Source organism: Eriocheir sinensis, chromosome 31 (genome assembly GCF_024679095.1).
Source record: "Eriocheir sinensis breed Jianghai 21 chromosome 31, ASM2467909v1, whole genome shotgun sequence".
NCBI lineage: Eukaryota > Metazoa > Arthropoda > Malacostraca > Decapoda > Varunidae > Eriocheir > Eriocheir sinensis.
This window is the reverse complement of record NC_066539.1, coordinates 4965519-4990518: the sequence shown is the minus strand read 5'-3', so window position 1 is coordinate 4990518 and position 25000 is coordinate 4965519. Positions and strand designations below refer to the sequence as shown.

The following is a 25000-nucleotide window of genomic DNA, read 5'->3' as shown; positions in this document are numbered from 1 at the left end:
GTGTTAGTTTTAGCTTAGTTTAGGTTAGGAAGAGAAGGAACAACTGAAGGAGAAGGAGAAGGAGGGGCCTGTGAAAGCTACTCTGCCCGGGTGTTCCAACGACGAGGCAAGGCACTCACATATTTTCCCGGTTACTCATACCACACCACCTGCTCCTCCCTCCCTACACCTGTTCCTCCCTACACCTGCTCCCGGCACCTCGACCTCGTCCCCGCCCGGCACCTTCCTTCCCCTCACCTCCAGACCACTTTGTACCTGCTGGCCGCCGTTCTGTTGTTGTGGTCGGGGCCGTTCGTGGTCGTTCCTGTGCTCTGAGGTGCTCTGGGTACGCGGCCCTGACTTGCTTGGGTGGTTCGTCGCAGTAGAAGTGACGGATGATGATGATGATGATGATGATGATGACGATGAGCCGTGTCGTGTAGCGTACAGATCTTGTCGCCCTTAAAATCAATCTGTATCCCCTAAAATGTTATTAATCAGTAGCCCCCGACGTGTTATTAACCTCTGTAAGTATAGTTGTGTTAGTGTGATTTTGTTATTAAGAGCTCTTTTAATTATTGGAGTTACGAAAAGTATACATAGGAGAGAGAGAGAGTATAGGTGATGGAGAAAAGAGAGAGTTCACAGCCTCTTTCTTCTCTTCCTCCTCCTCCTCCTTCGGGTCAACTGCATAGCTGGAGGGAAACGGGAGGAAGAAGGAAGAAAGGTTGGAGAGAGGGAGGGAGGGAGGAGGATCACGAGGCACAGGCACTTTACTTTTAATTTTCTTTCCCTGTTGTGTGTGTGTGAGAGAGAGAGAGAGAGAGAGAGAGAGAGAGAGAGAGAGAGAGAGATGGAACAGATTAATTATTATAGTTTTCACTCGGCTAATATTTTTTTTTTCTCTTTTCCTCTTCCAGGCATTTGTAGGACCGAGGCGCCCCGTCCATCGGCTGACTAGGTGATTATTATTATTATTATTATTATTATTATTATTATTATTATTATTATTATTATTATTATTATTATTATTATTATTATTGCTATGGGTGAACTTCAGGTGAAAGGAAGGGGATGGGGTAGACACACACACACACACACACACACACTTTCTCCCCCCAGTTTGTTCTGTCAACACCACGCCTGAGTAAGAGGACGTACCCTCCCTCCCTCCCTCCCCTCCTCTTCCTCTTTCCTCTTCCCTCCCCTTCCTCTTCCTCTCATATCTCACACACATCATACCCCTTCCGCTCCCTTCCCTTCGTTATCCGACATCTAACTCTCTAATGTATCTTTTCTTCACTTTCGTTTCCTCTTCCTACATCCACATCCTCTTCCCCCTTCATCTTCTTTTTATCTCCCCTTCTTCTTCTTCCCTCATCTCCAGTTTTCCTTCCTTTCTCTTCCCTTTCTCCTTTATTTCCTCAACAGCTTCTTGCTCCCTTAGATATGGCAGCTTCCCTCCCTCCCCGAAGAGAGCGCAACAGATGGTCCGTGCCAATGACCAAGTGCTCTCTCTCTCTCTCTCTCTCTCTCTCTCTCTATCTATCTATCTATCTATCTATCTATATTTGTACACAATGAAAGCGTCCATTAAGCTGTTGCAATAATACCCTGATAATGAAGCGCCACTCCACTCCATTATTCGCACCGTACCATTAACGAGAGAATGAACTGATGGATAAAGAAATAGCTATGCAAGAGGGGACGTGGTGATGGTGATTGATGGGAGAGAAAGAGAGTAGCAGCAGCGGTAGTAATAGTAGTAGTAGTAGTAGTAGTAGTAGTAGTAGAAATAGTAGCGGCACCATCATTCTATCATAGGATCAAGGAAGCGATTCAACCCCTTACTTAGCGAGGCCCCAGTAGCTCATCCCCCAGCGTGGCCGACCGCGGGGTGTACCTGGATGCTGGGGGGGCAGGTAAGCATGGTGATGGAGGGCCGCAGCCTCACTCCCTGCTCATTACTTACACCGCCCAGGTCATTCCTCACGCATGGCACCTGATTAGCCGGCAGGAGGAATGAGGAAGGGGTAGGAAAGGACGCGGTGGGAGGGAATAAGGAATGGGAAGTTATGGAGGAGGAGGTTTTGGGGAATGGGAGAGGGAGTGAAAGGAGGAGGTTGTGGTGGGAGGGAATAAGAGATGGGTGGTTATGGAGGACGAGGTTTTGGGGAATGGGAGAGGGAGTGAAAGGAGGAGGTTGTGGTGGGAGGGAATAAGAGATGGGTGGTTATGGAGGACGAGGTTTTGGGGAATGGGAGAGGGAGTGAAAGGAGGTGATGGTGGGAGGGAATAAGGGAAAGGGAAGGAGGAGGTGAGGGATGAGGAGAAGGGGAACTGGAAGGACGTGGCGGGAGGGAAAGAAGAAAAGGTAGGAGAAGGTAGAAAGGAGGAGGTAATGAGGAAAGAGGATTGGAAAGGTTTTTTTTTTACAGCTAAGGAGACAGTTCAAGGGCATAAAGAAAAATATTAAAAAGAAAAGCCTGCTACTTACTGCTCCTGAATAGAGGTCAAAGGAGTGGCCAAAAAGAGAGGTCAATTTCGGGAGGTGGTGGGAGGCAATAAAGAAAGGGGAGGAGAAGATGGAGGAGGAGAGGAGGTGAGGAATGAGGGGAAAGAGAGTTGGAAGGAGGCTGGAAGGTTTATGGAGGGAGGACTGAGGAAAAGGGTAGAGAAGGTGGAGAAGAGAAGCTGCAGTGAGGAAGGAGGAAAGGAGGTTGGAAGGAGGTGGTGGAAGGGAGTGAGGGAACGGGTGGGTATGAAGGAGGGGTGAGGAAAGGGATAAGAGGAAAGGAAGAAGGTTGAGGGAAAAGGGAAAGGAGAATGGAGAGGAAAAGAAGGTGGGAGATAAGATGAGGAGGAAGATGGTGAAGGATTAGTGAGAAGAGGAAGAGGAAGAAGTAGAAAAAAGAGGAGAATAGAAAAATAACAAAAATATAGAAGAATTATAAGAGAGTAATGGTGTTTGTAACGGAGAAGAGAGATTTGGAAAACGATGAAAAAGTCGACGAAAAGGAAAGGCAGACAGATGAAGGATGAGGAAGAAGAAGAGACAGAAGAGAAGAAGGAGGAGGAGGAGAAGGAATGAGTCTTTTGGCATCACCAGCTGGGCAGCCTAACCTCTCCTTTTCCCACCCTCTCCTCAACCCCCAGCCCACTCTCCAACCCCCCAGTCCTCCTGCGCACCGTCTCCTCTATCCCACCCCGGGTCAAGGTTTGCCCACTCACCCTTGTAAGAGGAGGAGATTAGACGCAAGACACACCGTGAACCGTAAGACTGATTGATTGGAAAATACCCGTAGTCATGGCTGCCCCTCGTTACTGATGCTGCGTAGGAGTGAGATAGGAGGAGGAGGAGGAGGAAGAAGAAGAAGAAGAAGAAGAGGAACAAAAAGGATAACCGTATTAAATGAGAAAGCAAAATCCAAGACAAATTAAAACAGATGACAACTACCACTAATGTTTTGCTTGCTACTTGGTATAGTTGTAGCCTGTAGTCTTGTCTGCCCGGCCTCGTGCTAGAAACGGAGCATTTGAAAGAGAAAGACGAGTAGAAGGAGGAGGAGGAGGGGGAGGAGGAGGAAGAGGAGGAATAGGGTTATCATAACAGAGCACACAGTCAAGGAAAATAAACACACACACACACACACACACACACACACACACACACACACACAGGCGATATAAAAAAGGAAGTGAAAACCTGTTGCTGCATGAGATATATTGTTTCATTGTGTTCCCGAGCCGATACGTGGCCCCCTTCCCCCTCCCCCCCCTCTACGTCCCTCCCCACTCTCCCTTCCCCCTCTACGTGTCCCCCCTTCCCCATCCCATACCCTCCACCCTGCAGAGGACCGTGGGAACAAGGGAAGGCAAAGGAAGGGAGAGTGACGGTAGAGAGGAGAGGGAAGGGAGGGAAATGGGAGAGAAGAAAAGAGAGGGAGAGACGGAGGGAGACGATTGAAGGCAAGGAAATGAACAGAAGAGAAGAGAAAAGAAGAGAAGAAAAAAATAGAAAAGAAAAGAAAACGGAAAACAAACGTGTGTAACAGAGAAAAGTGGAGGAAAGAAAACGGGAGAGGGGAGAAAAGACAGAAGGGAAACGCGATTATCGAGGAAGAAGAGGGAAGGAGAGGGACGGAAATGGGACCCAATTTATTTAGGATTATGAGGAAGGAAGGGAATTGGAAAGAAATGCAGGGGAGAGAAGGAGATATAGGGAGGCGGTAGAGGGGAGAGGGGAGGGAGATAAAAGTGTCATTGAAGAAGAGGAGGCGGAAAGGGGTGGCGGTGATGTCTAGAAAGGGAAGAGAAGGGAGAGAGAATGGCAGAGAGTAAACAAGAGAAAGGAGGGAGAAGAAGCAAGGGGAGTTTTGTCTAAGGGAACGGAAGGGAAGGGAGCGGACTTGGAAGGGAAGGGAAGGGAGCGGACTTGGAAGGGAAGGGAAGGGAGCGGACTTGGAAGGGAAGGGAAGGGAGCGGACTTGGAAGGGAAGGGAAGGGAGCGGACTTGGAAGGGAAGGGAAGGGAGAAGGAAGGGCAGATAACGAGACTAACCGACACTCAAAGATACAGATTGGTAGATGACACACACACACACACACACACACACACACACACACACACACACACACACAAACACACAGACCGCAAACCTTAACATCTTTTCTTTCCATAAAAAAAAATTGCCCTCGTCACCTCTCCTTCCTTTCACCGCCACCTTCACTGCATTCCTTCCCTTCGTGCATGTGTCATTGCTTCTGTTGCACCTTTTCGTTGTACCCGTCCTCACACCTTCCCCCAGACGCGCGCCAACTCAGACATAATAAAAGAGAATTCCAAGCAGCGTGTATGCATATTACCGTACTCTCTCTTTCTTTCCTCGCGTCCTCTTCTACTCACCATTTTGACTTCCTTTCCTTTCCTGTCATTTCCATTTAGTTTCCATCCTTTCCCTTTCTTTCTCCTCCTTCTTTACTATCGGAGAGAGAGAGAGAGAGAGAGAGAGAGAGAGAGAGAGAGAGAGAGAGAGAGAGAGAGAGATTGTATAAATAGACGGACGTAGATAGATAGATGGAGAGAGAGAGAGAGAGAGAGAGAGAGAGAGAGAGAGAGAGAGAGAGAGAGAGAGAGAGAATTAGATAGATAGATAGATTGATAAATAGATGGGTTGATAGATAATGAAAAGAGACAGGAAGGGGACAAAGTTGATGGAAGGAAAAAGGCCAAGAAGCAATTTACATCAGATTGTTTTGTTAAGAGGGCGCTTATTTTATGAGGTAAGGGGGAAAGGACATGGTTGAGGGAGAAGAGAGAGGGAAGGAAGCACTCTACATATATTTGTCACGGAACGGAGGCGAGTTTCTTCCCCTCGTTATCTTCGGGGGCAAAGAGGACAGGCAGAGTCGAACTGAAAGAGGGAGAGAAGAAAGAAGGAAAGACAAGCACTGCACTACCTTAATATGCAGCTCATTTTCCCCTTCTTAACCTGACCCTCCAAACGCAAGCAATTTCTTCGTTTTGAAAGTGTGACGAGGAGACGAGAGGTGATTGTTGAGGCTATCTACGTAACAGCACACATTAGTAGACCCATTTCCATTCTGCGTTCTAAAGGGGGTCGTCGTATGTAGCTACTTTCCCCTTGTTTTACGGTGAGGATCTTTTTTATATTTTCCGGAAGGGAGCATCATTAAAGGCGTAGCATATATAACATTCAGTCCCAGCAGAGGTGGTTGTAGTTGGTAGTGTACTTTTGCCGTGTTACAACCCAGAGTCTCTCCGTGCGACATCCAGAAACCCTTCTTAACCCGGTAGCAGCGACGGGCCAAATTTCTACCATGATATAAGCCTCCCAAAATAGATGATGTATGAACTGATCACACATGCGTTGATATATATTATGAAATGGTTTGCGTGAGTAATGATTCTTTCTCATTATTTAACTTAGAGGGGCCTTTAACCTAACCTAACCTAACCTAACCTAAGAAACATGACCCCCGCAGCTACCTGGTTAAAACATTGAAGGACTATAAACACCCTCTCCTCGCTTTGCAGTTATACTCCAAAAACCTTCAGCGTCGCATTCTCAGTGTGTTGCTCCGAGTCTCAGTCATACAAGAACCTCCCACACGAAAGCTAATCCTTCTTCTCTTCTGTTTACGTCGTTGAACTAACATTGGTCGCATCTTCACCTCCTCGTTCTGCATTTAGGTACTCCAAAGAGCCATCCATCAGTGTTGTCCTTTCTCCGTCACCATATCCCTTGGTCTTCCGTACTCCCAAAACTCCGCCAGTAGTGATGTTCAGCGTAGGTGGATGGTCTGTCTTTGATTGGGCAGGATATTGTGACGAGTGAACTGTGGATTTGGTGGATGAAAATGTGAACACGATATGATGCGTAGTGGTGCTTGTGGAGGCAAAAGAATGATACTTAAAAGAGTGAAATCGGTGTTCTGTCCGCGTCGTTCAACAGTAAATGTGACCCTGATAGAGACGTTAGCATATGGCTGCCACAGTAAACTAGTGAAACATATTAACTTTACTTATGTTTCTTGCCGCTAGATTCTATTCATATGTTCTAGAGAAGAAGAATCGGTGGCCATCTGGGGTGGACAGCATTTTCATTATTTACAAAAGGGGTGAATGATATTAGAAAAAGTCTGCGTCAAGGAACAATGTAACTTAAGTCGCTGCCTACATTAATTTTACCGTTACTTCGGGAGCCTCCGTATACGTGCAAGGGGCTTAAGCGTGTACTTATAGTGGCCGTGTAATCCAGTGTGTCGAATGTAATAAGGGGCGAAGTGAATCAGGCTGCTGCAGGTCGTGGGTTTAGAGGTGGGTGGCTGGGCACGGCGCTGGCTGGCTGGCTGCTACTGTTTTTACTGCTGCACCTACTACCTTTTCTGCTGCACCTGCTACCTTTTCTGCTGCACCTACTACCTTTTCTGCTGCACCTACTACCTTTTCTGCTGCACCTACTACCTTTTCTGCTGCACCTGCTACCTTTTCTGCTGCACCTACTACCTTTTCTGCTGCACCTGCTACCTTTTCTGCTGCACCTGCTACCTTTTCTGCTGCACCTGCTACCTTTTCTGCTGCACCTGCTACCTTTTCTGCTGCACCTGCTACCTTTTCTGCTGCACCTACTACCTTTTCTGCTGCACCTGCTACCTTTTCTGCTGCACCTACTACCTTTTCTGCTGCACCTGCTACCTTTTCTGCTGCACCTGCTACCTTTTCTGCTGCACCTACTACCTTTACTGCTGCACTAAACCCGGTAGCTGCGGGGATCATGTTTCTTAAGGGCCCCACTAAGCGAGAAAAATGAGAAAAAATCATCACTCACGCAAACCATTTCATAATATATATCAAAGCATTTGTAATCAGTTTATGCATCATCTATTTTTGGGGGTTTATATCATGGACACGTCGCACCCTCAGACATCGTTGCATGCTAGGTAAATAAAGTCTACGGAGGATGTTTTTACCTAGGTTGCATGGGTCTGGCAGTCACTACGCCGCTTCGCCCCTAACAGCACCGGCCCCTACCTTGCCGCGGGGCGATATGGAGGCGTGAGAAGCGGAAACTTTCACGCATCTTACCGTCGTCTTAATACGTGTGTGTGTGACTGTCATTTGTTTTTCATTTGTTATTGGATCAGTTTTAAGTAGGAGTGATTGGAACATGCACAGCGATGGATAAGGAACCTTCTTCTTTCCCTTCATCCCTTATCAGCATCCTCGTTATCGCACTGCCATTTTTTTTTTCTTTTTTTGCTGTTTTAATACGTATGTGTGTGACTGTCATTTGTTTTTCATTGGTTATTGGATCAGTTTTAAGTATAAGTGATTGGAACCTTCGCAGCGATAGATAAGGAACCGTATTCTTTCCCTTCATCCCTTATCAGCAGCCTCGTTATCGTATTTCTGTCATTTTTTTCTGTTTCTTCGATTAGTTATGATTTTGAGAGCCACTGGAAGATGCTCAACGATAAATATGGAACGCTTTTTTTTTCTCCTCGTTTTCCTCGTCCCTTATCAGCATCCTCGTTATCGCTCTGCCATCTTTTTTTTCTGTTCCTTCTGTTAATTCGAGTAGTTTTAATTATGAGACACAACGATAGATAAGGCACCCTATTCTTCCTCCTCCTCTCCCTCGCGGATCTTCTCATCACAACAGCGGAAAATTATTTAATATACTTAATCTGCGTTTCTTCTCCGCTGGCCGGGTTGCGTTAAATGCGTAGCTGCGTCACCCTCTTCCCTCCCTTCGATCAGAGGAGCCGCGTTCCCGTGAAATGACCGAGAAAATAACACAAAAGATCAAGATTCCATGAGGGAGGAGATTATGGAGATGACTTAATGACACACACACACACACACACACACACACACCTGAAAAAAACACATGAAAATAGAGACGCACATTTGTCATTTCCTTTAGCTTTAAACGTGAATTCAAAGCACCCGGAAAGGAAGATGTCACCTGGAAGGCCTTAGGATTAAAATAATTATTAGAACGCGGATTTGAGGCCAACCAGAAGTGTGATTTATGCGGGAAGCGACAAAGGGGAATGGAGCTGAAGGATGGGCTGTGTGCCATTGGGTCAAGGGCACGTAATTGGGCTATTAAGTATTCAAATAGTTTACAAAAGGATCCACGCATTGGGGGCATCACTTTTGTCAGAGAGAGGAAGTGTGGGAGGCAAGGTTAGTTGGCAAGCTGATCTGTTTAGTTCACACGAGGAGGACCTACCAGTTGGAGGCCTCACTTCTGGCAGAGAGAACAGGATTGTATTTCGTCCCCCAAGTACATACATTTGACAAGGCTTTCGTTGGAGTTTGAGGCATTTCCATGGGTAGTTTTATGACCCTACTGATAGTTCGACCCATCTTCTGTGCCTTGAAGCTAAAGGAACACTCTAGAAAACCTGGTTACTTTCCTTTTCGGCCTTTGGAATTAGTCTCATGTGTCTGCCCCGCTCAGTTGTCAGCTATATGTCACTAACACATACTTCACTTGTTTATTTTTTTCTTTGTTAATGCTCGGAGATATTAACTCATCGCCATGTAATATCTTATTCTTTTTTTATGGAGATGAGTGTTTACATTGCATTATAGGATTAGTTCATGTAACTTTCAAAATCATTGTCACACCTTGACTGTAGTTCATTTGTTTGTTGTTATTTTTTTAGTAATAACTAGCAGAAAAATGTTGATCGTCAGAAAACGGTAATAACGTGTATTTTTGGTCTTAAATGCTACCTGAAATGTTAATATTCTTCCTCTCCCTGCAGGCCGGGTGAAGGCACCATGTGACCGCCAGCCAGCCATGTCCGCTGTCCACCTCTTCCTTCCTTCTTCCACACGCACGCTGAGAAGAAAAAGTGAGAAGAGGATGCACTCCCGCAACACTTGAAGAATTTTCAAGTGTTCTTCATTTCCGTCCACTTAGTTCTTTCCTGCCTTGAGGTGCTTCCTTCCCTCTCCCTCATCGCCTGCCCCTCACCTCCTCCCAGCGAGAATCAAGTGTTGCGTCCACCGCCACGATGGGCAACCAAAACAGCAGCAAGGCACACCTCCCCCACCCACCCGTCAACTGGACTCAGAGCTTCCCTCGAGAGAACCGGAGACTCAAGAAATATGGAGCCACAACTGACACCAAGGTGGGAATAAGCAGATGCGTGATGAATTGACAATCTAGGAGAAATTTTTGGTTTACAGTTGAGCTAACCGCCATAAATCAATTCATTATACAGAAATTCGTATTATATCATTACTAATGATACATGCTTGTTTTTTTTATAATTTAATGTGTGTGTGTGTGTGTGTGTGTGTGTGTGTGTGTGTGTGTGTGTGTGTTACACTTTGTTGTCACAGTCCTAAGAGTCCTTCTCTCACAGGTTTTGCCACAAAGGATCCCTGGACAGCGTCTTCGTCCCACAGAAAATGGCCACATCCTGCAGACGAAGGGCACTATCACTGGCCGGCGAATTAATGAATTCCATGCCCCACACCACCCGGCCTTCCCTCCACCAATGCCACTCCACCACCAGCACCACCAGTCCATGCAACAACACCCTCACTCAGCCTCCATGACGGCCCTCCACTTCCCGAGCCACCAGGATGAGCGCAACGCGTCTATGCACGATCTGAGGTTTGGTCGTCCACCCTCAAAGAACTACGCCAGTGAGCCAGATCTGAGAGGATCATGTCCCCCTTCAGCCGCTCCTGCTCCCATGCCTCACACCATTATAAGTCAGTCGCCTACAAAGGGAAGGATAAAGTCCAAGAAGAAGTACAAGGCTCCACCAGCCCCTCCTGGAGAAATGAGTGATTCCCACTCCCTCCCTCGCACTGCCATGAGGTCACATTCATTGAGTGACATGGCCAACCATGGACACAATTCCCATGGACAGAACCATTGCGCTGTTCACTTTGCTGATCACGACACAGAAATGACCAGCAGCCCAGAAGTTCATAAGCAGAAAACACGTAAAATTGGGCTGTTCCGGAAAAAGAATGAATCCCGTCGGCCCAGTTCAGGTGATGACCAGAGGAGCTCAGGGGAGGAACAGGAGAGAGGCCGAGCAGAAATCAGACGTGGAGGACCTGTGTCCCCTGTTGCCCGCCACTCACCACGCGATGAACTGCGTGAGAGAGCCAGAAGTCTGGACTGCCTGCAACATGAACTCCGCCACTCCCCTGTGTCACCAGTCCCCACTGCGGCCGCAAGCATGACACATCTCCACAACTCCCAAGAGACCCGGCTCTGGTCCACCCTCGAAAGGGACTCAAGACGCTCTGCCCGCCAAGAAGTGGAGTCAAGGCGGAGCAGCACACTGGAGCGTGAGTCCAAAAGGTCTGCCAATGACAAGAGGATCGCTGCCCTGGAAAAGGAAGTACAAAAGAGCCACAGGAGGATGAGCACACTGGAGAGGAAGGTGGAGGAACGGAAGCAGTGGGTGTCTGAGGGACAAGAAAACTCCACACCCTCCTCCAGCAGCCGTGTGATGCGCCTGGAATCTTACCGTGACAACTCCTCACAGCCGCGCTCCTCTTCCAGTGGCTCCCACCCCGAGCTGGTCCATGAGGAAAAGAAGAAGAAGGAAGAGGACAGAATCAAGGCAGAAAGTGAGAAGATGAAGGTGATAAAGAAGAGTCCCCCCAGAAATGTTCATGATGAGTGGGACAGTGCTGAAGTGCAGGTCAATGGTAATCGAAAACTGTCTGCGAGTCTGCAGGCTGAGCTCATTCACACAGTCAATAATTTAAGAAAATCCTCCACAGAACAGGAGCACAACTCATCAACACTCACACGTAAAGGCAAACAAAGTGAAAAGAAGCCAAGCAAGCCTGTCTCCAACCACAGTGAAGACAATGGCCAGGCAGAATCGCAGCCGAAAACTTTCTTCTTTGGGATGGAGCCAGAGGTGTCTCGGGACCCTCAGATCGAGACTAATACAGGTCTTCATAAGATCAAGACCCAAGTGGAAGCTTCCAAGGCCAAAAACCGGGAGGAGGTTCACATCAATGGCCAGACAGTTGAGTTCTCACGTCGCACTCTTGAGCGAACAGAGAGGAGTCAGAGTCGCAATCGAAGCACTCGTAAAGAGACTCAAAAGACACCTGAAACCCCAAGTGACTCTGGAAAGCATGCGAGTCAGAGAAAGCTTTCCAAGGACGTGGAGGACTTTGCGATTGCCATTGAGCGTCAAAAACTGAGTCGTATTGATGGTGACAGCGGCGCAAGTGGCTCATCCAGGCGTGAGGATGGAGGCTACCACTCAAGGCAGAACTCTGGGAGCCTCTACCTGGAGAATGAGGGTGACAGCAGGGAAGAGGGAGAGCTATGCATGAACTTGAGGCCGATACTACCACGCCGGCAGCTTGAAATACCAAGGTTCAGCCCAAATGCTGCCTGGCGGTCCCTCAGTCTGGAACGCTCTGGAAGACACACGGAAACACATGAGGAGACACAGAGCAGCGAGGGACAAGATTCTGTGTTTGAATCAAGAATACAGCGATTCACACGTCCAACAGCTCCCCCGAGAGGCTCTGGGGAAAAATCTGCTGACTCTGGGATTTCAGGTGATGCTGGCAGTCCAGGACCCACACACGAGTTTGAGCCTCTGATCCCAACTGAGAAGACCAAATCCTCATCAGGGCCATTGGCTGTCTCTTCACCTGTAGTGTCAGGGAGGGCTGAGGGACGACGCACATGGACCCCTGCACAAGATCTTGATGAGAACAGCCTCGACAGCAATGGAGAGCCAGTTGACATCCCCGCCGGCCTCTCAACACCTCCTAAACTCACCTCACGATCCAACATGTTCTCTAAATCAAAGGAGGTTGCCACTGACCCAGAAATTGAACCCGAGTCACCAGTAGAAACTGAAACCATATCAGAACTAATATCTCCAGATGACAAAGATCACTGGTCAAAACGCAAGAAGCTCAATAGCACCGCCATCCTGCCGCAGAAGTTCAACAGTCTCCGCAAACTGAAGCGATCAGTGTCTGGCACAGTCACAGGAGGCGGTCACAAAAACACCTCCGAAGACTACAATCGCAGCAAAACCCCAGACCAGCCACGAGGCGTCCAGCAAGACGAGTCCCACTGGCGGGACAACTGGTCTATGTCCCGCTCCATCCCCAACTCGCTCAACACGTGTGAGGAACAGGAAACTGTCAGTAACCTCTCCAGCACACGTAACATCCGTAGCAGGTCAGAGTCACGCCTTGGCCTCAGCGGGGAAATGAATGCTGAGGACATGCGGTCTCGAACACCCTCCTACCTAATGTACGGGAATGGTGGCCACATCATGTACCTGCCTGAGTACAATTCTCGCAGGATGAGTCACGGTGATGCCGGCAGTGAGGACGAAGTGGACCGCCGTCACCACAGATCCTCACAGCACCAGGAGAGTCGACATGCTTCTCGATACCCGGGTCAGCCTTCCTCACCTGAGAATGAACGCAAGCCTCCATCAGGTTAGTGTAACTCATCATACTCATCCCATGTCTGTATGAGATTGTAAATTTCTGTTCTTGCTTTGAACTAAAGACATTGTAAGACAACATGAGCCTTTCTAATGGACCAGCCTTCTTTCATGTGAATGTGTTATTGCAGCAGAATATTCATTATTTCAACTTCCTCCTGATGTAGCAGAAACTGGAGTGCTGATTATGATCATCAGGAGGCTCTTCTCCAGCTGATTGCAAATATAGTTGTTGTTATTCAACATGCAGACAAATTTCATGCCACCTGTACTCAGCACAACATTTTTTTCAGGTGATGAAGACCCAGCTCTTCCTGAAGCCTATGGCCCAGCTTTTATGGCAGCAAATGGAATTGCTCCTCCTCCAAGGAGGCTGAAAGGGAAAAAGTTTTCTTACCAGAGCACTGTGAGGATCATTGAAATGAGGAAACTGGAGGAAAAATTGGCAAGGGAAGTAGCTGAAAAGGAGAAGCAAAGGTTGAAGGAAATGGAGGCCATGAAAAAGGTGAGTCTCACAACACTGCACTTCATGAGAGCTAGAAATGATGACTGAGGTTCTAGATCCTTAGCAAAATGTGTAATATACCTGGTTATGTGACAGGTTAAACAACTAACACACTGCTGGCCTAATAGGTCACCAACCCTTCCTCCCACAGTATAATGTATCATGAGTAAATATATTTTTCCTTCCATATTGATTTTTAGTTTCAGACTGAGCAATGTTACATTTATTGAGATGGTGATGTACTCTTGACATTGACAGGTGGAAGAAGAATTCCAGAGGAAGAGAGAACGTGAGAAGAAGAAGGTTAAGCAGCAGCTGAAACTGTTCCATATCCAGCAGCAGCAGCAGCAGAAGCTGAACCAGTCACAGCAGCACACAGCAAGAGACACTCACAATCACTCCTACTCTAGTGATGACCACGCCCCCTCGTCCTACTCCTCAGAGCAGCACGAGGTGTCCAGTCAGTCCTCCTCCCAGCCTCCTCCTCTGCCGCACTCACCCCCCCCTCAGGTGGGTGTTCCTCTCTTACACCATCTTGGATATGAACAGAGAGAATTAAGATGAGATGAGAATATTTTTGGGTTTAAGAAAGTTAGAAGACATGAATGTAAGGAGGAAATGCTGAAGATGAATGGATTGAAAGTAAGAAGATAATATTAGAACATATTTGACAGAAAGAGGTAGGGAGAAAGATGAGTTTGAAAGGATGGAGTGCTGGGCTACATTTCCCTTATTTTGGTGATGAAAATATTGGAAAATGAGGGATAGGACATCTCTGAAATTATTAGATAGGGAGAATGACAGAATGTATGGCAAGAAGGAAGCAGATACTCTTGTACTGCAGTCGCTTTCTTCATTAAAGTCCCAGTTATGGGACAAATTAAAATCATGAGACAAAGGCAATTTATAGTACCAAAGCATTTAATATAAAACCTCTCTCTTTACAGGTCTACCCTTCCTTCACCTCCCTTCCTTCAGAGCTCCCCACAGAGACCTGCTCTGGCCTCATCTCAGGCATCAAGAGCTGGGTCAAGGGGAGGAAAGAGAGTCGTTCTTCCACCTCATCCAGTGGCCCCACGTCAGCTCCAAGACAAGAGCCTGACGGGGCCCCGGCCTCCTCTCCTCGGAAAGCCAGTGACGACTATCGTACCTCCGGGGCATCATCCCCCAAGAACAGTCCCACACAGAGTGATCAGGCCAAGCAAGACATCAGGGCTGAAATAATTGCTGCATCAAAAAAGCGAAGTGGCGATGCCATCAATAAGCGTGACAAGCAGGCCGGTGGGAAGGTCAGTGCTCAACAGAAGTCTGGCCCCAGTCACAGTGGTGAGGCTGTCAAGCAAGAGTCACAGCACCCACAGCCCAGCACTCATGATGACCTCCCCCAGCACCACCACAAGCACCACAAACACAGCAGCAAGCACCACCTGAAGGAGGATGCCCGGCACTCCCAGTCCCCAGACAGGCGGCGGCTTGGCTCCGGCCTGATGCAGGAGCTTTCTGAGCTGCATCAGGAGCGCCGGGAGTACAGGGAGTACCGCACCCCCTCCAGGCACTCCAGACACTCCCAGTCCCCACCTGTTGGCACACAAGGAAGTAAGAATTAATTTGATTTGATTCTGTGGGAAATGTTTAGTAAAAGAAAAATGTGCTTGTTTCTAGCTCTCCAGGCATTCTAACTTTGCACCTGTTGGCACGCCAGGAAGCTCAGATAGATTTGTATTAGTAAAGAAACGGTTTAGTGAAGTAAAAATTCATTTGCCAAGATTATGGCTGAAGCTGTTCAGTAATATAACAGACCGCTGTTGGTTTGTCTCTGGCATCTTCAGTCTGAGAATTGACAATTATTAGGTCACCTGGCCTCTTGTAGTCTCCTCATAACCTTATGTAATGTGTGTATGATGGGATGCTGAATTGCCTCAGGCATCAATTAACATTTTTTAGTGGAACGTTGATCCTGAATAGAATTAATCAGAAGGTAATATATGATGTTGTCTACAGTAAACTCATCAAAGACACTGTTAGACAAATCTACTATTGAGAAATTATTATTTGTAAAATATATTGTACAGTGAAGTTCTATGGAATTGTAATACACACTCTAGTACTTATTGTAATTCCTTCTTACCTCTAGGTCCACTTGCTCCCAAAAAGTCATTGAAGGGCAAGTCGTTGACTAACTACAGGCGAGACTTCTGCCACGGCAACGCACAGGTGATTGGCCTCAACGTTGTGGCCGTCAAGGGAAAGCGCAGCGACGAGAGTGACAGATTCTCCAAGTGAGTCACCTGAGGGGTCGGCAGCACTCACTCCTGCCTTTACTTGATCACAGTCATTATAAGGACAGGAAAGTGGCTGCAAAAGTAGATACAAAAGATGATGAGTTTAGTAAAATATTGAAGCAGCTGGAGTCTGAATAAACCTTTTCTTTGCACTGCCATCATACACTCACTTTGTTCTGCTTAACCATACTTACAGGAGTGTTCCCACAGCACAATAAATGATAAATTGAGAAAGCTGTTAAATAGTAGGTAAACAGGAAAAATATCAGAAAAAAATAAAATGCACACAATTAGGCATGAAATGAGTGTTGGCAGCACTGCAGAACAAACTGATGACCACCAGGAGATAAGTGGCAGCCTGTTGGTAGCTGTCAGCATGAGTGAAGGTGGAAGAGTTTTAAGATGTATTCCTCCAGTAAAGTTGCTGTAACATCCCTCAGACACTCAAGTGAGGACCGGCGGTCAGTGAGCAGCAGCGGCGTCCATCGCAGTGCTTCTGTTGACTTCCTGGAGACAGGCTCCTGTTCCTCCAGCAGTGGCACCCCCTCACAGCAGCAGTCTTCCGGCCACCCCATCGACGCTTCCCTCAGCCACAACTATGGACGGGTGAGTTTAATGTTATAGAGGAAATATCAATCCTGTATCTGCATGCTCTGGAAAATATCCTTTACCATTTGCCCACTTGTTCATAGGTTCCATATACCATTAACCCAGTAGCAGCGATGGGCCAAATTTGTGGCTTTACCGTGTAGCAGCGACGGGCCAAATTTGTGCCATGATATAACCCCCCCAAAATAGATGATACATAATCTCATCACAAATGCTTTGATATATGTTATGAAATGGTTTGTGTGAGGGGTGATTTTTTCTCATTTTTCTCGCTTGGAGGGACCATTAAGAAACATGATCCCTGCTGCTACCGGGTTAAGTCATGATTCTACTTCATGCTCCACACAATATGTCAGAATAACATTGGTGGCATTCATGTTTGGGGAATTTCTAGAATGTCATGATTCTACTGACATGCAGGATTTACTTTTGATATTGTTGTGTAGCACTGTAAGTTGTGTTGTAGAGGAAGTAGTATTGATTGTGGGATGCACTGACCATTTCATTTTATGTTTTTAGAAAGACAGCTGAAGATTGCATGACAGTATCACACATACAGTGGAACATATAGACTGTACAGCATTCAGAGAGTACAACAGCCTTCCTGGTGCAGATTGAGTCCTCTTTGCCTTGTGTGCTCATTTAAGAATAATGTAATGTGGAAAAGCATGAGAGTATTGCTCATGGAGGAAGCCTTTAGGTGGGATAGTCTTGTCTGGTGTAGATTGAGCCCTCATCACCTTTCTCTTGCTTTGATAATAATAATAATACTGATAATAATAAAAATAGAAATGTCAATGGGAATATTATAAAACTGGACGTACCTTTGAGAATCATGGGAGCCTTTTCACAGGCTATGCCTAATAAAGAGCTTTAGAGGTTATGAAGGCCTAAACCCTCCATGTCTACAGGGCGGCGGGTACCCTCCAGTCGACAGCAGCCCAGCACGGTTTGCCCACAGCATCCTGACTCCCTTCAACCCCGTCAAGGGCTACCGGCCCGTCTCCTTCAGTCCACCTCCCCCCACCAAGATTCTTCCAGTCAATTGAAGCAATGCCATCTGAAGGCATTCAAGTAACATGCTGTCCTTTATTTCTTCTGTTAAAGAGAAAACTAAAGCCACATTGTTCCATGAATAAAGTGAAGAATCTATGCCATGTACTGTGTATAAGGTTGTCAATAAGGAGAAGTGTTCAAATTAGCATACTCTGTGCCAAACATAAGTAAAGGATTTGCAGTGTAAGGAAACCTGTATATGTGTGTGTCACTAACAATAATTAACTATGAAGTAATGTTTAAGTGAAGATTGCCTTTTTCAGTGCTAGGTCTTCATCAGGCGTTCCTTGCACTCATCATGTGTAAAGCTATTATTATCGAAGGTCTTCAGCTTTAATGCTTCCGTCCTGCAAGGGATAGGCAATTTAGGAGTAAGGTAAATTTAATTATACATATTGTACAGAAATTTGTATCAGAAAAGTATTTCTATTCATCCAGGGATTCTCTATAGGCAAACATTTTTATATTGTACATATATTTAAGTAGACAAAGGTTTAATGTAGAGGAAATATTAACTCTATGTGTACATGTAAAGGTTTTAGATAAGATGAAAAGTGTGGTGGTGCAAGGATGCCCGGGCCGGCGCGGATTGTTACTCTCCTTGTCGTCGTAAAGAAAATAACTGTCAAAGGCAATATAAAGTTACATGCAAAGATTACTAAAATATAAAAATAAGAATCTAATTATGTATTATTCTCATTTATTCTTCGTATTATTATCATTATTAGCTATTACATGAAGAAGTAGTAGTAAGCAGTAGAAGTAGTAGTAGTAGTAGTAGTAGTAGTAGTAGTAGTAGTAGCCAGTAGTAGTAGTAGTAGTAGTAGTAGTAGTAGCATTATTAATGGTTATTATTATTATTATTATTGTCATTGTTATTACTATCATTATTATCATTATTATTACATAGTATTATCTCTAATATAACAGTCATTGACATCATCATAATCACAATTATTCACCTTAGAATATTTTCCTTTATTTAGGAAGTGTTACTTTGAGACTCAGGAAACAAAAAAATACCTGAGATCAGAGAAGCAAAGAACCCAGAGAAGGGAACCAAAGCACACCCACACGCCACAGGGCTGTTACCTTAATTAAGGCTCAGACACTGACAAAGGGTACCCCAGCACCATCACTGACCCCTTACCAAACAAGTAGTGGCTGCTACAGTTAATTTGCAATGCTTAATGAACAGTTTCTTCACTGTTCTGCCATTTGTCATATCTTGCCGCTTCCTTCCACTCCTATAACCCTCTTTGCTGGACCAAGGGTTTTGGGAACCATTTACATGGTGAAATAGACCTCGCTCCGTCTATACACTCACCCTTAAACAACTCATTTATAACTTGGGGAGATAACTCACTGCCTTTATACTTGGCAGAAGTTACGCACTCATTACTCTCATAACTTTGGGAAATAGAAACGCCTGACCGTAACACAGCTAGGACACAAGGAAATCATTAATGACTCACAATTCAAGTAGCAGTAACTTGGGTTATTTTACCCTCTTCCTTATTAAAGAAATGAGGTGTATAGGAGGTTACATAGTGAGTCATTGTCATCATAATGCGTCAATAGCTCATTTCACACAACAGCTGGTTGGAGTCCAAACGGACCAGTGGCCTTTTTGATGGGTGGCCCAGACAATAGTGACTCAAGATAACCGAGTCCCCGCCCTCAGCCTCCTGTAACATATAGGGGTTCTGTTACTTTAGGTTGTTGTTCTTAAGACACTGTGAAATACAAAGATATCTATTCCTAATTCTTCTACTTCAGAGATGAAAATAATTACTACAATATAACAAACCTATGAAGGTAGGCCCTATTGCTCTCCTGCCTTTGTACTAAATACAACCTGCTGGGAGTAACACCCTTATGGCTTATGCCTTTCCTTTTGAGGCATGTTTGTGTACTCCATCTCACACACACACACACACACACACACACACACACACACTTCCAGTATTATACATTATTGTTGTATTTAATTGTTTTGCTGTTCTACTCAATCTTACGTGAGACGGAGGTTATCGATGGCTGGGCTGTTTGTGAGTGTGGCATTGTCAAGCACGAGCTGAAGTCACACAATGCAAAACCAGACTTATGATAATATTGATAGTACCCGTTCCTCAGAATTCAGTGTGGTATAATACGGCCACGGGTGTCCACGGGGATGGGACGCTTGGCACACCTGAGTCTCTCTTAGGAAACTATCGTTGCATTGCACTGGTGTGAAGCACAGCCGTGTAAGTAATAGTATCACATAATATATGATCACTTCTGTGCAGGTGACTCAGGACGGTTCTTGCCGTATGATACAAAAGTGTTCTTGACTTCCAAACATTCCCGTCCACGGAATCGGAGACTGTGGAGGGAGAGGGAGCGGGAGGCAGCTGCGGGTGGTCACTGCAGCGATGCCAGATTATCGTACTCGGAGCATCATATTTACCGGTTTCTCCCCCATAACTATTGCCAAGAAACAGCAATAATTAACCATTTTAACGTTAACTATATACAAAGCCGGTTATTAGGGCAGAGGAGATAGTTTTGGGGTTGGAAATCAGCAAACATAAAAGGTGAAGTACGAGAATCTGGCATCGTTGGGTCACTGGTTCGGCTGGCAGTGCTGGGTAGTGCTGTCGGCCGGACCGACACGAGGACGAGGAGTGGGTACCCTCGTATACGTGTCGTCGAGTTCCGTGTTCTCTTCCCGCGTACTCGTGAAGAATACACGTGTCATGAAGGTAAGAAGCTACGCCATCATGTTTCAAGTGAGGACTTAGAAGTTTTCTGGTGTCTGGCGAATATTGTGTAAAACAGAGGCTGCAGATGAAGATGAGGTGTGTGGCGATGGCGGCGGGGGTCCTCAGCTCGCTTCACATTTTCGTTCGTGGTGTTTTCTATGTCGGCTAATTTGTTGATTCATTTCCTTACCAATATCATTATACAACAAAGCAACAAGAATTTTAACTTAATCAGGAAAAAATAGGTTTATCTTATCAATTAGGCAGGTAAAACTACGGATCAACCTAACTAGATTCGATGATTCGCTGTTTTGAAACCATTGATCGAGACCCTCTCAACCCCCTCAAATTATGACATGCAACAAACACGCATCAAAGTCCGTGAGATTCCTTCATCAGCTGTGTGTGTGTTTATCAATTCGAGTGTTACATCTGAATTAGATTTTTGTGCCGCCGCCATGGAGAGAAAAACAAGATTGGTTTGAAATGCTTCGGTGCTTCGGTACGCGTTCCACACTTGCCATACCAACCCCCCCCCCCTCCTTCCCTCCCTCCCCCCCCCCTCTCTCTCTCTCTCTCTCTCTCTCTCTCTCTCTCTCTCTGTGACCCAATATAATTACACACGGCTGAGTTATAATGACAAAGCGTCGCCACAGGCCTTTGCATTATTCATCCTCGACTCGTTGTTGTGGCTCGAGACATTCCCTCCCGACGTAAGCTGCGCCATAAATCGAAGTGAGAACAGTTACTTTTCCCACATAGTTAACATTATGGTTACATGGTTATAAGCAACATTTCAACCTGAGGGTCATTGTCCAAGCCCAGCAATTCCTCTAACCTGTGTGTGTGTGTGTGTGTGTGTGTGGAAAAATCGGTTAGTTCCCCTCATTGCCAAAGCCTCCGGAAACGCGTGATCCCTCGTCGGCGCTGCCCGTCCGCCGCGACACTTGTTAAAACAAATTGTGAGTAATAAAATTTGAGTGCGTGCCTGCGTGACATATGCTGAGCTACGGCCATTGTGGTGCACGGATGATTGCCTTTGTTTGCCTGTGTGTGTGTGTGTGTGTGTGTGTGTGTGTGTGTGTGTGTGTGTGTGTGTGTGTAAGGAAAACAACAAAACGTGAGGAAACTAAACAATACGTAAAAGCAAAGGAAAGGAAACGAACGAAAATAAAAATAGTTAATGGAAAACGAGGAAAAGGAACGATTGCGTTTGGGTAAGGAAAACATCAAGAAAGGAAAGGGAAGAAAGGAAAGGAAAAATAGGAAAGGAATGCAAATACGGAAAGAGAAGAGAACGGAAAAGGAGAATTTGGGGGGAATATGAGAAGAGAGAGAGAGAGAGAGAGAGAGAGAGAGAGAGAGAGAGAGAGAGAGAGAGAGAGAGAGAGAGAGAGAAGAAGAAGAAGAAGAAAACGGGACTAAACTCGACGAGAAAGTGGGAAACTAAAATAAGAACACAACTGTGTGACGCCTGCACTTCCATTTCCTTTCCCATCCCATAAGTCCTCCTCCATTAACGCGCTGCGCTGAAGAACAGTACAAAACTTATCTTCCAAGTTGGTCAGGTGGAAGCAGGGCACCCGTGTCTTACCTTGGCCGCTCTTTAGAAATTTCGTGGAAACCGTTGAGAAAAACACTTAACGAGGAAAGTTGATGACGGCTTCTTCGGTTGTTTTTCACTTTAGTCTTGCACGGGGTTGATGTCCTCTGTCTGTCTGTCTGTTTGTGTCTTTGTCTGTCGGTGTGTATGTATGTTTTTCAATGTGTGTGTGTGTGTGTGTGTGTGTGTGTGTGTGTGTGTGTGTGTGTGTGTATTTACCTATTTGTAGTCTACCGGGCCCGAGCTAAGTTCTAATAGTCCCGTCTCCATATCTACATTCATTCAGTCTTTCCTTCATTTGTTGGCCACTGCTCGCCTCCACCACCTCTTCCCGCAAGCTGTACCATGTGTAAACACTTCTATGTGGAAAACTATATTTTTTCAAGTTACTCAAACAAGCTCCTTTTTTAGGTTTCTTTCCATGTCCTCTCAGCCCCTGCGTTCTCCCAGTTGAGAAGAGATCGTCTCTATCCACCTCCATCCACTCGATAACCTTTCCGCCCATTCCTCCCCACTTCTGTAGTTTCCAGATTAACCTTTTGTGCAGAACCTTGTCAAGGCTTAAATTCTATCGCAACTTTCACCCACTCTTTTAGCGCTCCCGTTTATATTATTTTTGCAGGGAACGAGGAAAACCAAAGAATTCTCTCTCTCTCTCTCTCTCTCTCTCTCTCTCTCTCTCTCTCTCAAAATAATCTTCCTCATTCCTCTTAATTCCACAACCTACGTGATGTTCATGGTCGCAGAGATGAAGAGGTTGAACCATGTAATTTCTGGGTGGTTGGTTACTTTAAAGCTTCCAACACTTGTCATGTACCATTTTTCTCTTCATGTTTTTCTTCTTTATCAGTCAAACACTGATGACTACATTCAGTTGGTCTAGGGATAGCTTTAGCAATATTTTTTTTACTTAAATAGGAGAATACCAAATGCTTTAGATATATAATAAAGGAAGAAATGAGCCTGTCTCACACTGTATTTACAAAGAAAAAAAATCCTATAACTTAAATCTTTTTGATGGGATGTATCAAAACACTTCTCTGAACATAATTGATTACATGATTTGAAAACTTCTCTCCATTTTTTCTGGGATGTTTTGTGTTGCGGGCTTTTCTTCTTTCTTCTCTGTTTTGCTCTTTGATCTGCCTCCATTGTTGCAAAAAAAAAGGAATAAAAATGACGATACAAAGGAATAATCATTAATTCTGGAGGTGCTATTTTCTTCTCCATTTAGTTTTTGTCTTTGGTCTTCCTCGTTCCCTGCAAAAAAGATTAGAAACGGAGGCGCTAAAAGAGTGGGTGAAGGTCGCGATGTAATTTAAGCCTTGAATAGAGTCGATTACAATAATGACGAGGACGAGTAATTGGGCGGAGAAATCGGAGAAAAGTGTCGAGCTTTTGAGGAACACGGGGAGGAATATCGTCGCCTCGGCTGTTACGGTTATTACAGATGTAGGAGGAAGGTTACAAAAGAGGCGAAGGGAAGGGACGGCAGGGCAGGGAGCGGTGAGGTGTGCAGGAAACGTGGCGATGATGGACGGCGATCGATACCATTGCCGTTTACAAATGACATAGTGCTGAGTGCTGACAACGAGAGAGAGAGAGAGAGAGAGAGAGAGAGAGAGAGAGAGAGAGAGAGAGACAGAGAGGGGGGGGGGGGGTCATATTTAAGCTCAGGTGCGAGTAATTACTGTTTGTTAGGGTCATGGGATTGGATCGTTTAGGGCAGAATAGTTTTATCTGATCCCCTCCTACATTCTCTCTCTCTCTCTCTCTCTCTCTCTCTCTCTCTCTCTCTCTCTCTCTCTCTCTCTCTCTCTCTCTCTCTCTCTCTCTCTCTCTCTCTCTCTCTCGTGTTATCGAAATTAACCTGAATTAGTCACTATAGAAGATGAGGGTGGATATCTGAGAGAGAGAGAGAGAGAGAGAGAGAGAGAGAGAGAGAGAGAGAGAGAGAGAGAGAGAGAGAGAGAGAGATTGGAAGGAGAGGCGTAAAGAGAAGTGGTAATGGGTTCAAGAGAGGGACGAAGGGGCAGGAGGGAAAATAATGGTGCGGAGGAAAGAGAGAGATTAAGGGAGAGGAAATTGTGTGGAGGGAAGTTGGATAAAAAAAAGTGTTAACAGGGAATTGATCTAGGAGAGAAAATTGTCCCGTCAGAGAGAGAGAGAGAGAGAGAGAGAGAGAGAGAGAGAGAGAGAGAGAGAGAGAGAGAGAGAGAGTGGGGGGGCACAGACATTCTAACAAAGGGACAGAGACACAGTCACGTACACAGATATTGACATACACACAGACAGACACATATATTTACAGACAGACAGACAGACACAGACATGCAGACAAAGAACAAACACAGACATAGTAAGAGACCAGAAAGGGAGGGCAGACTCAGAAAAAGAGAGAAAAAAAAATACTGGCCAATCCATCAAGCAGATAAAGCAGGAAGTCTTCGCCATAAGAGAGAGAGAGAGAGAGAGAGAGAGAGAGAGAGAGAGAGAGAGGGGGGGGGGGGGCACTAGGTCCAGAAAGAATCCACGCAGTATTATGCAACCGTGATTAATTAGTCGCCTTCACTCTCGCTCCTTCACCTCTGAATTAAAAATGCTTCCACTCCATCTGCTTTTCGCTCTCACATGGCGGGGCAGGTGACAGGAGACGTGGAGGAAGCAACAGGTGGTTAATGTCTAATAAATTCCATCGTGGTATGTTACTTGATGTCAGGTCATATAAGAGTATACAATCTATTTTCCCCAACTAACTCCCCGCAAGCTTTTTTCTGTTAAGCAAGAGTAGGGAGACATCGTGAGTCTGGCCGAGAAGAAAATATTGGTAACACTATAAAAAGGTTCCCTGGCCGCCAGTCAGCTAAAATTTGACCCTTTCACCTATATTCTCAATTAATTCAGGGCTTATATTATACATCCACATTTGGTAACGCTTTGATAGAAGTTGTAGGTGTTTCCATGGGTAGCTTTATGAGCCCAGTGATAGATTAACACGTCCTCTGCGCCATGAATGTGAGAAGCACTTATGTGAACATGACTAATCTCCTTTGTGGCCTTTGGAAGTATTATTTGTGAGAGCCAAAGCGTCTAAGATCACGGCCTTGGCCACAAACATTATAGCGTCCTGCACGTGTCTAAAAGGTGCTCATTCAAGTTAGTGTGATTCTGATGGATGATTTCTGTGATAGTGTTACGAAGCTTGTGCATCA

At 45.7% G+C, this 25000-nt stretch overlaps 2 protein-coding genes across 16 annotated transcripts in view; both read left to right on the top strand.

Moving 5' to 3' along the window:
- LOC127005835 (serine/arginine repetitive matrix protein 2-like) overlaps positions 1-18121 on the top strand; it is a 91889-nt gene extending 73768 nt beyond the window's left edge. For both annotated transcript variants that reach the window (XM_050875013.1, XM_050875012.1), the window contains 9 exons: positions 900-940; positions 9282-9650; positions 9888-12978; positions 13280-13491; positions 13750-14001; positions 14439-15087; positions 15626-15770; positions 16214-16379; positions 17294-18121. In XM_050875013.1, coding sequence (XP_050730970.1) covers positions 9534-9650; positions 9888-12978; positions 13280-13491; positions 13750-14001; positions 14439-15087; positions 15626-15770; positions 16214-16379; positions 17294-17431 — 4770 coding nt within the window. In that variant the 5' untranslated portion in view covers positions 900-940; positions 9282-9533 and the 3' untranslated portion in view covers positions 17432-18121. The remainder of the gene's footprint in view (positions 1-899; positions 941-9281; positions 9651-9887; positions 12979-13279; positions 13492-13749; positions 14002-14438; positions 15088-15625; positions 15771-16213; positions 16380-17293) is intronic.
- A 1930-nt stretch (positions 18122-20051) lies between these two features.
- Positions 20052-25000, top strand: part of LOC127005836 (glycine receptor subunit alpha-4-like) — a 148683-nt gene continuing 143734 nt past the window's right edge. For 13 of the 14 annotated variants that reach the window (XR_007758947.1, XR_007758950.1, XR_007758951.1 and 10 more), the window contains exon 1: positions 20052-20185. The gene's annotated coding sequence lies outside the window, so the exon portion shown is untranslated. The remainder of the gene's footprint in view (positions 20186-25000) is intronic. The other variant, XM_050875015.1, reaches the window with a different exon arrangement.